This window comes from Pteropus alecto, unplaced genomic scaffold, assembly GCF_000325575.1.
Source record: "Pteropus alecto unplaced genomic scaffold, ASM32557v1 scaffold35, whole genome shotgun sequence".
Taxonomy (NCBI): domain Eukaryota; kingdom Metazoa; phylum Chordata; class Mammalia; order Chiroptera; family Pteropodidae; genus Pteropus; species Pteropus alecto.
Window position 1 is genome coordinate 9995741 of NW_006437828.1, and position 12893 is coordinate 10008633.

Genomic DNA, 12893 nt, shown 5'->3' on the forward strand with positions numbered 1-12893 from the left:
TTCCGAATACCTAACAACTGCAGAACACATTCTTTTCAATGCATTCAAAGGCATCGCGTCCTTTCTGGAACATTCCCCTCCTGGCGGGTCTTCCGCTAGCTTGTCCATCTCGTTCCCGTCCCCCACAAATAGGAAGCAGCCGCTGGAAACTTGAAATAGTGGAATCCAATAAATAGTCATCTGGTGAATATATTCTTTCTTTTTGGAAATAAGGGGTTTTTCAAACCTTTTCTGATTATAAAAATATGTCCACTATAAGACATTTCTGTAGGGTTTGAATTTTAATATAAAATATGAGAGTCTTTCATAAATGAACTCCGAAAGGTAACTGCTGTTAAATGTTTGGCATATAGCTTTTGGGTTTTTCTGTGTATATTCTAAAACAATTTTTCTTATAAGATCGCGCTCTTTTACACATTTTTAACCAAGTGGGTTTTAATTATCAGCATATGCGCATACACACGTGAACGATTTGAAAGTGAACTGCACGCTTCATGACATGGTACCCTTAAATACTTCCACACCCATCCCCAGTCACCAAGGGCGTTCTACAGAACCTAAGTACCTTTATCATCCCCCCAAATTCAGTAACTTCTAACGCGTAGTCCATATTTCAGTTTCCTCAATTGTCCCCCAAATGTCTCAGCTTTTTTTTTTTTTTTCACCCAGGTTCATACATTTTACTTGGTATTTGAGTGTTTTTAGTCCCTTTTAAGACAACCTCCCTTAAGGTCTTCGTCGGCTTGTTTTCACAGCACTGATTTCGTTTTTTAAGTGGAGGGTGATTACAGAATGAACTACAGTCTGGATGTGCATGAGTTGCCTCATTTAATCGGAATCCCCAGCTGCTGCAGAACACATTCCTTTCAAGGACACGAGACATTTGCCAAGATTGACTTACGCTGGGCCCTAAAACCAGAAACCCAAACGTGATCTTCAGCCGTGGTTCTCGACAAGGGATGGCGCCCCCCGCCAAAGGGACATTCGGCAATGTCTGAAGACATTTTGGTTGTCCTGACTGGCATATGTATGTGTAGGGGTATTACTGGCTTCTAGTTGTTGGAAGTCAACTAGGGCTGCTAAATACCTTACAGTGCATGCGACAGCCTCCCACAATGAGTAATTACCCTGCTGTGCTTAGGGACCCCAGTCTCTAGCACTTGCTGTCCCCCTCACCTGGCTCACCTGTCTTCACGTGGCACACGAGATGGTTTGCGTGTTTGTTTTTTGTCTGTCTGCTGCCAGCCCGGATTGTAAACTGCTTTTCTCTCAGCCAAGCTCACGAGGCGTGCGAGTGTGCGTGCGTGCGTGTGTGCGTGCGTTGTTTTCCACGCTCGGGAGAGTTCTAGAGCAAGGAGGAGGATGGTCTCTGTGCTAGTCACTGGCTCATTGCCTCAGCTCCAAATCCACTCTGTGTTGCCCTGCTTCGAGATGCCGAAGCTGGGCCCTGGAGACATGTCTCCTCTGCCAGCTGGTGCGACGTTAGGCTCTGTAGGGTGCTGGAGGTGCCCCGCAAGGCATAGGGAAGCGGGGCTCTGTCCGGTGGGGCTGTTTTCTTTCCACACCGCAGCTGTCCGCAGAGCACGGAGGGCTGGTAGTGGTCGTTCTCCAGCGAGTTTTCCTGGTACCCAGTGGTGGTCCAGCCTCTGCACCCTCGCGACCCCGTCCTGTGCACCCGCCCCCCTCCCGGCAGCCACGGGCTGCCGTCTCGTCTGCTCAGCAAGGTGTGAGTCAGGCGAGCTCTGCTTTGCATTTGCTGTTCTTGTTTCCCATGGAATTGTCCTTTAGTTCCCTTTTAGTATTAACTTGTTAAGTGGCCTTGACTGGCCTGTGACTGACACAGCCTTTGCTGGTTTGGTGATGAATGGGGCACTGCTGTCCTGTAACACACTCACGAGGAGGACTAGGCAGTCAGAAAAAGACACTCTCCAGCTGGTCCCCCAGTGCCGTAACCTGTATGTCGCCCTCAGTGCCCTCTCTCTCTGTCCCTGCCTCTCCTGGGGACCCCCATGACGCACCCCCACGCCCACTCCCTCTCCTTTTCATTCATCAGCTCTGGCTCAAAGGCCACCTCCTCAGAGAGGCTTCCTGTGACCCCTCCCCCTCCCCCAGGTGACTCTGCTGCTTTGCTCCCGCGTGCGCTTCTCCACAAAGCCACCACGTCACCGTTTCGCTGTTGCTCGTGTCTCTGACCCCCGCTCTGTAATCCCCGAGGGCAGACAGCCCGTTCTCTCTTCGGTCCCCAAGCACATGCTAGGCGTACACTGTCTGTTTGTGGCGTGGCGTAATTAAGTACTGAATTAACTAGGCATTCACTTCTCGGGGCCGGGGACCAGACTGGCCTCCTCCGGGTATTCACTGCTGGACTTACCCGTCGGGGACCCCGTGTGTAACAGGACAGGGCAGGGTCGAGCAGCTGCCCAGCTTCCCTCCCTTCCGTTTCTAGGAGAAACACCTTTTCCTGCCAACTCATCGAGGATAAAATGAGTCAGAGAAATTGCCCCCTGGGGAAGCTGAGGGGCTGGGAGAGGCCGGGGTGTGAGGCAGACAGGGCGTTTAGGGCTGTATTGTGTCCCCCGCAGTGCCGCAGGCTGTGGTCTTCCTGGCACACGGGGCTGTTGCAGATGCGGCCACTAGTTAGAGGAGGCCGTCCTGGAGCGGGGGGGGCCCCCGTCCGGCACCGCCGGGGCCTGGATGAGAAGGCGGAATCTGACACGCGCACTCGGGGAGAACGGCGCGTGGCAACCGGCAGCCCGGAGAGACGCCTGGAAACCCAGCGCCTTCCGGGGAGGCCCTTGACTTCGGACTCCCTGCTCCACCACCGCCGGACAGTACGTTTCTGTCGCGGAAGCCGCCCCCCTGTGTGTCCCCTTCGTCACGGCAGCCCCAGCAAGCTGATGCAGAGGGAGGGGTCTGGAGTGTGACGCCCGGCCCTCCGGGTGGCTACTTCATTTCCTCCGGCATCTGTGAGCTGATTGGCTTTTCCTACTGAAAATCGTCCCTGGGTGCCTCGGGATTCTGTCCGGCCTCTGACATCACAGATGCAGAGCAGCGGTCACAGGAGAAGCTGGTAAACCATATTTCTGTGAGATCTCCCGTCTAGCCAGTGTTGGCAGCAAAATACTTTAAATCGGGGTTGACCAAACAAAACGCCTCTGCGGGGACACCTGTTAACAGCCGCTGCGTTAATGGAACCATCTTCTGACGGGAGAAAGACCAGGGGGAGGGAATGGCTGGTCACAGCAGAAGCCCACATCTGTTCAGCGCCCCGCTGACTGCTTGGCTGATGCCAGGTCCTATGGTCTTTGCTAGAACCCGCCTCCACCCCCCGCATTTACAGACAAGGAAGCAGTCACAGAGTCACGCGCCCCCCAGCGAGCAGGCGGTGGGGCCAGGACATGTGCCTCCGACCCCACGGCCTTCGGTCCCGGGGGAAACGTCTGGCTTGGCTCTGAGACGGGGCTGCGAGCTTGGGAGGACGCGTTTGTTGCCCAGTGTGACCCAGGAGCTTGTCGCTAGTGCCTGGTAAGGAAAGGGTCTTCTCCACGCACTGAGCAAAGGTGCAGAACTAACCAGGCCCCCTGAAAGGCGAGGCTGGCCCGTGAGGCACTCGGCTGCGGGGGCCACGGTCACTTACGGCTGCAGCTGCGGCACGTCTTGGCCGATGGCACTGTTCACCGCCACGGCGTGACAGTCACGTGGTGGAAGCGAGCGTGTAACGCTCTCCTCTGCCAGCCTTACCACTCCAGTCCTACCCCGGCTGCCCAGCCTTGCGGTTTGGGGTGACGACGGGACATTTGGCCAGGTTAGGGCCAGGGGAGCAGGGTCCCGAAAGGTGGGGCTTGGGTGTGGCCGTCCCTGGCAGGGAATGGCTCACTGCTGGGCTGAGCCGGAATAAGGGGTTTCCTGTACGGTCGGGGTTTAGCTGCAGCCGAGATCATCCTCGGAAGTGTGCTGTGACTGTGTAGAAGGCGCACTGCCCGGCTCATCTTCTAGAAACTACCACCCCTCCCCATGCTGAGGCATCTACGAGGAGCTGTGTTTCCAAGACATGACTCCACCCTCCCTCCCCACCCCGGGCTGCACCGGGAGTGGCCTCCTGACCCAGGCCTCAGAGGCCACGGGTGAGGGAGAGCAGGAGACAAGGTCACGTGAACAGGCACATGGAACTCGTGCTTGTGAACAAGGCCCGGGCCAGAGGTGCGCGTGCGAGGCCTTCCACGCGCCACCCCGGAGGACCCACTGCGTCTTCCGCCCAGGTTACGGATGCCATTTTGCTTTACCTACTCGAGTTGGTGGCTGCTACCAGTGACCAAAAGGGTCCCAGCTGCCGGAGGGGGGTGGTTAAGTGTGGGTCCTTTTGGTTGGGCTTCGGTTGGGCCCTAGTTTGGGGGGCCTGCCGCAGGCTGCTGCTGGTCTGCTGCCTGGGCTTGGTTGATGCCAGCGGTGGCAGAGCGGGTGTTTGCGATGGGGTCAGAGTGAGGGCCGCCTGCTCTGCTCTTTCTAGACCCATTTTACAGATGGGGACACTGAGGCATAGAGATAGCTGTCCGAGGTCACGCAGCCAACACTTGGCAGAGCTAGACTGGGGACAGTCTGTGTCCCGAGTCAACCTAAGTCTACAGGGAGGCCACGGAAGAACTGCCACACTCAGGTCACCAGGAGAAGCAGGCGGCACAGCTGGGGCCGTGTATTGTCTGCGGGATCGACTTGCCGACGAGATTGTCCTTTCTGTGTCCCGTCTCAGCGTCCACCAGATCTGCCCAACACTTTTTTTTTTGAATCAAATCGCTGTGACGGCTCCCGAATGACAAACCAGCTCTCGAAGGACCTACACGGGGCTGTGGGGTTTCCTTGGTGCCTCTGATGACCCCGCCTTCCCCAGACCTTCAGTAGGAGCTGAAGGAGCCGGGGACCAGGGTGGTGGCCGCCTCGACCCGGGACCTGAACTTCTCGCTAAGGCTTGGGTTGTCTATCAGGAGGATGCCGCTGGCCTCCAGGAAGTTTTCCAACTCCGAGATGGTCAGGAAGTTCACGACTCTGCTCATCTTTCCCAGGAGGACGCGGATCTTCCGCACCCATGGGCCAGCGTCCACCTCCAGGGCCACCTGGCTCTTCATCTCGCTCAGCATGTCTGGGGTCACGAACTGCGGGGTTCATGGGGGGCCGGGTGAGGGCAAGTGCTGCCCTGGCCCCCCATCCCCCGCTCCCCGCCCCAGGATGAGGCCCCTGTGCCCAGGCCCCAGCCCTCACTCTCCAGGGCAAATCCCACAAGCACCCTCACTAGACCTGCTCCAGGAGCCACATCCCAGCCTGACCCCAAACCAAAGGTGCCAGTGCCTGAGCCCCGGCATGGCTTGCCTTCCAAAGGCTGTGCCCCCCTGGGTGCATCTGGCTTCTCCCTATGATCCCCTACTGTGGGGGCAGACTGAGGCCCAACCACGGCCGAGAGACTGTCTGCCATGCCTGGCCACGAGCCCACGTCCACCTGGGCTCCCGAGAAGCGTATCTGGGCCACCTCTGCCTTGGTTTGTAGCCTACGGCAGACTGAGCCCAGGGCCCCCTGGAGGCAGGGGGAATGGCAAAGGCTGATGCCAGCATGTCCCGTGCCTGTGAGGTATCCGGATTCTGAACTGTTTTCACACAGAGCGTCTTGCTGAAGCCTTACGATGACGCTGTGTCCTGTTTTGCAGATGACAACAGGCTCAGAAAGACCAAGAGGCCTGTGAGGTGTCACACAGGGAGTGGCGGGGCTGCCACCTGGCCTGCGAGCACCCTGACGGCCCGACGGCCAGCCACGTCTGTGCTGATCTGCCTCCTCTGGGCGCACCCTCCGCTGGCACCAGGCTCTCCGCCCGCGTCAGCCCTTTACCTGCCCTGTGGGCCATCGATGTCCCTGGCCCTCCTCCCTCAATGCACCCCCACCGCGATTCGAAGGCCAGTGGCCCAGGTCCTCAAGCTCTCTCTTGGCTTGTCACCACTGTGCAGGGGCAAACGGAAAACTCGGGGCGGTCTGTGTGTGCCTCCTCTTTCCTGGGTTGCCCGCTGGAAAGCCCAGGGCAGGTAAGGAGGCTGGGGCCTTATTATTCAGCCTGCAGAACAGCAGGCAAGGGAATCTCGATGGCCAGCTGTCTGGCTCTGCTTGGCACCGTCCCAGCCTCAGTACGAAATGTCTCATGTCCTGGAAAACCCTCAGTCCTGGGCAAACTGGCGTGGTGGGTCACTCTAAGCCCACACATCCCCTCCGCGCCTTTCAGATAATATTTTCGCTGGCTTCTGCTGTGTGGCTGCTTCCTCCCTCAGCCTACTTCTCCGTCTGCCTCACTTCCCAGGAGACATGTCCGTCTGTCCGTCCGTCCGTCCGCCCGCTCATGCAGTCCTGAACGCCTCTCTGGCGGGTCTGTACGAAGCGCCTTCTGCAGGATGGGGCAGGGGAGCTGGAGCAGGAACGGTGGGTCCGAGGACACCCCCACTCCTCTCCTTGACTCTGGTCCTCGGGAGGGGGGCTCAGCCCACCCTCTTGTCCTCTTATGGTGCAAACTCTAGGGTCCAGACTCATCATTTGTAGGGGCTTGACTCGTGGCCCCCAAAATACATGTCGAAGTCCTAACCCGCAGTCACTCATGAATATCACTGTATTTAGAAATACGATCTTCGCAGGTGTAATTAAATGGAGAACCGCAGGGTGAGGATTCAGGGCGCGCCCTAAATCTGATGGCCGGTGTTCTTATAGGGGGCGGGAGAGGGAGATGGAGTGCACGGAGGGACACGGAGGGACACGGAGGGAAACGGAGGGGACACGGAGGGACACGGAGGGGACACGGAGGGACACGGAGGGACACGGAGGGGACACGGAGGGACACGGAGGAACACGGAGGGGACACGGCAGGGGGGGAACGGAGGAACACGGAGGGGACACGGAGGGACACGGAGGGACACGGAGGGACACGGAGGGACACGGAGGGGACACGGAGGGACACAGAGGGGAAGGCTCCTGAAGACAGAGGCAGAGACGGGAGCGATGGTGCCACCAGCCAAGGGAGGCCTGGGAGCCCTGAGAGCTGGGAGAGGCAGGAAGGACCCGGCCTCAGAGCCTCCGGAGGTTGGCACGGCCCCGCCAACACCTTGGTTTTAGACTTCTCATCTCCAGAACTGCGAGAGAATACGTTTCTGTGGCCTTAAGTCCCCCCGGTGTGTGGTCATGTGTCACGGTGGCCCCAGGAGGCTATTCCTTCCCCAGACTTTCTTGCCCGGCCTAGGCAGGGGGCCACGGCCTTCCAGGTGGCCATCTGTTTTGAGATGAGGACACGGATGGCAGGGCTGGGGACACGGACTTCTCCTTTGTTTCTGGCCCTGCCATCTGACAGGGCCGTCGTGAGTGTCAGGTGAGACAACGCGTGTTGACATTTTTTTTTTTTTTTGTCTGGCTCATGGCTGAGCGATGGGGGGATGTCAGTTTCCTCAGAGCCAAATCTCACGGCTCGCAGATGTGAAATGAATGCCTTTGTGTATGGTCAAGCATCTGGGCGGGGTGGGGGGCCCCTTGTTTTCTGTGGGTGGGAGTCATGCAGAACCTGGCTGGGGCCCATGGCACGAACCGGTGCAATCCAGCCGTGGGCCGCGTGCAGGGGCCCCCCGCCCGGCAGAGGCGTGGGAGCTGACCGTACCTTATACTTGGTGCCCAGGTTTAAGCAGATGTGCTGCTTTTGGTGGGTGAAGCAGAAGGTGATCTTGTCCTGGGTCCTGATTTGCACCTCGATGTACTGGTTGATCCTGAGGGAGATGGGCCGGATGGGGGGCGCGTGGACGTGGTCGCTCAGATTCCACCAGTTCCAGGCCTTCTGGGCTTGGTCTTTGGCAAAGTAGTAGCCCAGGTTTGGGCTCAGGCTCAACCTAGACCAAGACGTTGCATTGGCAGCCACTGTGCTTGGCCCTGGGGCGAAGGGCGCGGCCTCTCCTGTGGTGACACGGGCCTGCCCCTTCCCCCTGAACCGCCCCTCCTTCTTGGTCTTTCTTTGCCCACACACAGGCCACAGGGGACCAGAGGTCTTGGCTCGTGGGAGAAGTCTCCACCGGGAAGGCAGACCCAAGACTAGGTGCTGCCTGTCCCCCCACCCGTGTCCGAGTTCCCTCTTGTCTTCTGTCCCTGGCCACCGGCTCCCATGCTGCTTCCTGTTCCCGGGATGGAGCCAGCACAGCCAGCTGGCTCCTGCTTCGCCTTCAGGTTTCAGCTTAAGCGTCACCCCCTGGGGGCAGCCCTGTCCTGACCTGCCCCTCTGCTGTCCTCCACCCCGTTGCTGTCCTCCTATAATTTACTAATCCGTCCAGTTGACCTTGCTATTTGCAATGTGCAGTTCGGGTCTATTAAGTCGCTTCGAATGTTAGTAAATACTGAACCCGTCGTCCTAGGAGAAATATACGTGCACCTAGCTCACCTAGGTCACCTTAGAGCCGACAAACAGCCCGTCCCGGCAGATGCCACCTGGCCCCAGAGCTGGGGCTCCCTGCATGACACGGCCCTGTGCTCCTGCCTCCCTCCTCCGCCCCAAGCCAGGGGACACCCACCTCGTTCAGCCTCAGCTGGGAGTGTGTGCATCAGACGACTTAATTTTCACTACTTGCTCGTGTTTGTGACGCTACGTGAAACGCACACGTGCACACACACACGCGCGTGTGCGCACACTTGGGAGCAGTGAGTCCAGTAGTCATTAACCTCTCTATGCCTCAATTTCAACTAAAAAATGCAGATAATACCGGTGGTTTCCTCGTGGGGTCGTCGTGAGGGTTTGCTGCCTGCACACTGCAGGACGTCGGCGAACATTAGGGTTACAGTCGTCCACGGAGAGGGGACAGAGAGGGGACCCTTCTCTCACCCCGCAGGGCAGACCTGCAGGCTCCAACCCTTTACATCGCCCCCACCTCACGTCAGGCCCTCCCCGCTCCCCGGGGTTAGAGGTCAGCGCCTGCCTCGGGGGACCTGGCTCTGGGCTAAGGCTTCCTTGGGAAAGCAGGGTCTAGAACACCCTGAAATGTCTGAATCTGGAGGTCCCTCCTCAAGGGGTGCAAGGACCCCAAGCTATGGTGTGGGTAGACCCACCCACCAGGGTCCCTGATTTTAGGCAAGTCTGGGGCCCCTCGCTGGGTGGGAGGGACCCTGAAACTTGGTGGGAGGTCCGGTCTGGGTTTCCTCAAGCCCAGGGCCTGGAGTTTGGGGGAGAAGCTGGGGTTTAGCGTCCACACACCCAGCAAACTACAACCACGCCCTCTGCCTTCTCTGATGAGGTGGACATCAAAACATGACCGGGAATGCTGGGACGGCGTGGCCGCAAAGCCGTCCCGTGCCCACGCAGTGTGGGGCTCCCCCCAGCCCAGCCTGGGCAGCAGCTGCGGGGATCCCTGGCACTGATTCGGGGGGTGGGCCCTGCCTGACAGCTCTGTGCTTCCCGAAAAACTTGGAAGATCTTTTCCAAAAATGTCCCGTGACAACAGAACTGTGTTCTGATGAATCCCCTTAGGGGGATTTTTCTTGGGGTCACATTTTTCTTGGGTGCTGCCATCCTCGGGAATGGGGAGCCCCTTCTGCCCTGTGTGTGGCCTTTTGGGGGTGACGGGAGTGGGGGGGTACGCAGGGACAGTTTCTCCCCCATCCAGGTCTCTGATGCCCAAATGCCTTCAGCACTGCTTTGCTGTGGTTAAGTCAAGCCAGAGCATGCAGCTGCCCTGGGGAGGCAGGACAGGGCGGTCAGGCAGCAGTGTCCAGCTGAGTGTGGAGGGGCCGCTTGCCGTGGGCAGAGGGGCCAGGCCAGCTGGGGTAAGGGTGGAGGTCCCTCGGCGTGTCCGGGGCTTTGGTCTGTGGCCCGGTGGGCAGGACCCTTCATGGGCCGTTTGCGGAGATTTACGAGGCTACGCCGAGCCTCACCCACTGGCTATCAGCACCGGGCAGCCTCCCTCCTGTCCTCGCCAGAGGAGGGGGCGCTCAGCGTTAGAGGGAAAAGCCACCTGTGTGTCTCCCGCCCTCGAGCTGTGACAAGGTTAGCAGCTTCGGAAAACTTTCAGGGCAAGAGGATGGCAGGTCCCAAGGCAAGAGGGAGACGGTCCCTGGGCTGCCTGCGAGGCTGCTGCCCGAGGCCTGGAAGCAAGGCTGAGGCGGGGGAACCCGCCCTCCAGGACGGGACATCCGGGCCCATTTCCTCATAAAGGCGAGGCTTCCCTGGAGTCTGGGGTGTCAGCGCAGCAGCCACCCTCACCCGGGCCGTGGGGGGCCAGGGAGGCAGCTCCCCGCCGGTGGTGATGAGGAGCGAAGTGTCCCGCCATTATCTCATGGCCCTTGGGGGCCGTGGCCCTGGCAGACGGGCCGTGCTGGGCAGCTGCTGCCGGCTCGTGGGCACTGGCCACTTTCTGAAGCCTCGGAGGCTGGTGGAGGGTGCGCCGCCTGGGGTCCCACACCCGGCTGACCTGCCCAACCGCGTGGGAGCTTTGAAGAATGCAGAGCTCCAGGCCCCACCCCAGCCTGACGGTCAGAATCTGGAGGGCGGATGGAGCCTTCAAGCACACTGCTTTCCACGGAAAAGAGTGCTCGGGACACATGGCCCACACTCACCAGATTTCTCTGTTTTCGTCATGGAAGGTGGCGTGGCCGCTGTTGTTGACGAGGGCCTGTATTTGCATTTCTTTGCTGTCTTCCAGAATGATGTACGTGAACTTGCTCTCTGCCGAGCTGAGGATGAGCAGAGCCAGGTTCCTGGATGGGTAGCTAGAAGGTGGTTAAGGCACAAGCAGCCTCTTGGGGTCCCCTTGAAAAGGCAGAGCCCGCAGAGTTTGCGGGTTCAGTAAAACCCAGGCCCCGGCCCCGAATCACACACATTTTAGGCGCCATATGTGTCCTTATGTGTCTTCGTGCTCTAGCGGATACTATATCTGGCCCGATCCGTCAGGAAAGAGAATTTGGAAGATGTTCTTGTTGGGGTAGAGATCTAGTTTTGCGTCGCCTTGATGCACCTGGGGAGAGAAGACGAGCCTATGAGAAGCTCGCAGGGCTGATTGTCCCAATTCAGATCCCGGTGCTCGGGACCTGTCTGCCTACCCTGAGTGCCCTGTGCCACCCCGCCCACCAGCTGGCCGGGGAGTCTGCGCAGGAGACCCCTCAGGGCCTCGGTTCACGTGTCCATGTGGCGAGGAGGCTGAAATGGGTCAGTCTGCGTGTGAGTGTGCAGATTTTAAACTGCCACTTCACTCTGGTGCTCGTCGTTTATATTCATTTCCCATGACAACGTGCCACAGACGGGGCCCATTTGAAAATGCAGAAATGTGTTCTCCGTCCGCCGCGGACGCCAGCAGTCTGAGGTCAAGCCGTCGGCAGAGACGGTCCGTCCCGGAGGCTCCGAGGCCGAATCTCTCTCACGCCTCTCCCAGCTTCATCTTGTCACGTGCGTCATGTCGCTCCGGTCTCTGCCTCCGTCTTCACGGGCCTTCTCCCCGTGTCTGTGACTTCACGTGGCCGTCCGCTTGTCACAGCGCACAGTGGCCCACCCCACTCCTGTGTGACCTCGTCTTCATGAACTACGGCCGGTTTTCCAAATCAGGTCACATCCTGAGGCACTGGGGCTTAGGGCTTAAACATATCTTTTCGAGGGGAAAGAATTCAACTCATAATGTTGGTATGTTTGGGGTTTTTATTTCTTCTTGAGTCTGCGTGAGTGAATTATATGTTTCTAGAAAATCGTTTATTTTACGTAAAATTTTCAAATGTATTATTATAAATTTTTTTTTCATGTAATGTCGAAAAAATCTTTTCCTTGTATTTATGTTCTTGTCTTCATTCTTTATGTTATTAATACCTTCTCGCTCTCTCTTTTTTTTTTCTGGATCAACCCTGCCTGAAGATTGGCCCCTTTTGTTAGTCTTTTCAAAGACTATTCTACTTATTCTATTATTTCTTTTTAATTGTATCAACTTCCGCTCTTATTATTGTCATTTATACACTTCTACTTTTTGCGGGTTTTCTATATTGCTCCATTTAATTTTTCTAATTTCCTGATTGAATCGTAAGCTCATCTCTTCGATCTTCCTCCTCCCCCTTTAATATAAGCATTTAAAGCTATAACGTTTCTCTCAAAATACTGTTGTAGCTGTTTCCGGTGAGTGTAGTTATTATTTACCTGTCATTGCATTCGAAATATTTTCGAATTTCCGGTGTGATTTCTCCTTCGACACGCACGTTATTTGCAGGTGTGTTTTCAAACGCGCACGGTGCCAGTCACTTTTCGCTCTGTTCTTATCATTACTGATTAAAATGCATCGGGGCGAGAGACACGGTCGCTCTGATGCCAGCCCCTCGGGGTTTGCCGAGAGTACCTTTGTGGCTTAGTGGGTGATCACTTATGGTAGCGATTTCGAGGGCGCTTGGGAATGATGCAAGGGACCCGATCGTCTCTCGTTCCCACGCGGCGGTAAAACCCGGGCTCCTGGGCTGTCGGGACGTGTCCTACCTACTGCTGCCACCGCCCGCCCCGCCCGTCACGTCACACGCCCCGCCCCGCCCGCACCCGTTCACACGCTCGCCCTTCTTTCTGCCTTTCCCGTTTCTCTCTCTGGTATTATTTCCCTTACTTTCTTACACACTCAGCTCTGTGTTTAAAAGGACGCTTTTTTTTTTTTTTTACGTTTCATCTAAATTTCCCAGGTGTTCATAGCCAGCTTTTCAGGTCATCTCTAGAAGTCAGACCAGTGACTTTCAAAGTATTATTTTAAACAGCTGAAGAATCCTTGGTTCATGAAAACTTGCGGCAGAGTGCCAGGATGTATGACAACAAAAGAAACAGATGCAGCCGCTTTCGGCCGGATGGCTGCGGGCAGGTCGTTCAATGCGCCTCTGGGTCGAAACCACCGTGAGT

The 12893-nt window shown here is 57.3% G+C and overlaps 1 protein-coding gene across 1 annotated transcript in view; it reads right to left on the bottom strand.

The window, feature by feature from the left end:
- Positions 1 to 4889: 4889 nt before the first annotated feature.
- The window catches only part of ERICH6B (glutamate rich 6B), a 35794-nt gene continuing 27790 nt past the window's right edge, over positions 4890 to 12893 (bottom strand). The window contains exons 7-10 of the mRNA XM_006914987.1: positions 10913 to 10998; positions 10601 to 10753; positions 7668 to 7893; positions 4890 to 5147 (exon numbers count right to left, since the gene is read on the bottom strand). Coding sequence (XP_006915049.1) covers positions 4890 to 5147; positions 7668 to 7893; positions 10601 to 10753; positions 10913 to 10998 — 723 coding nt within the window. The remainder of the gene's footprint in view (positions 5148 to 7667; positions 7894 to 10600; positions 10754 to 10912; positions 10999 to 12893) is intronic.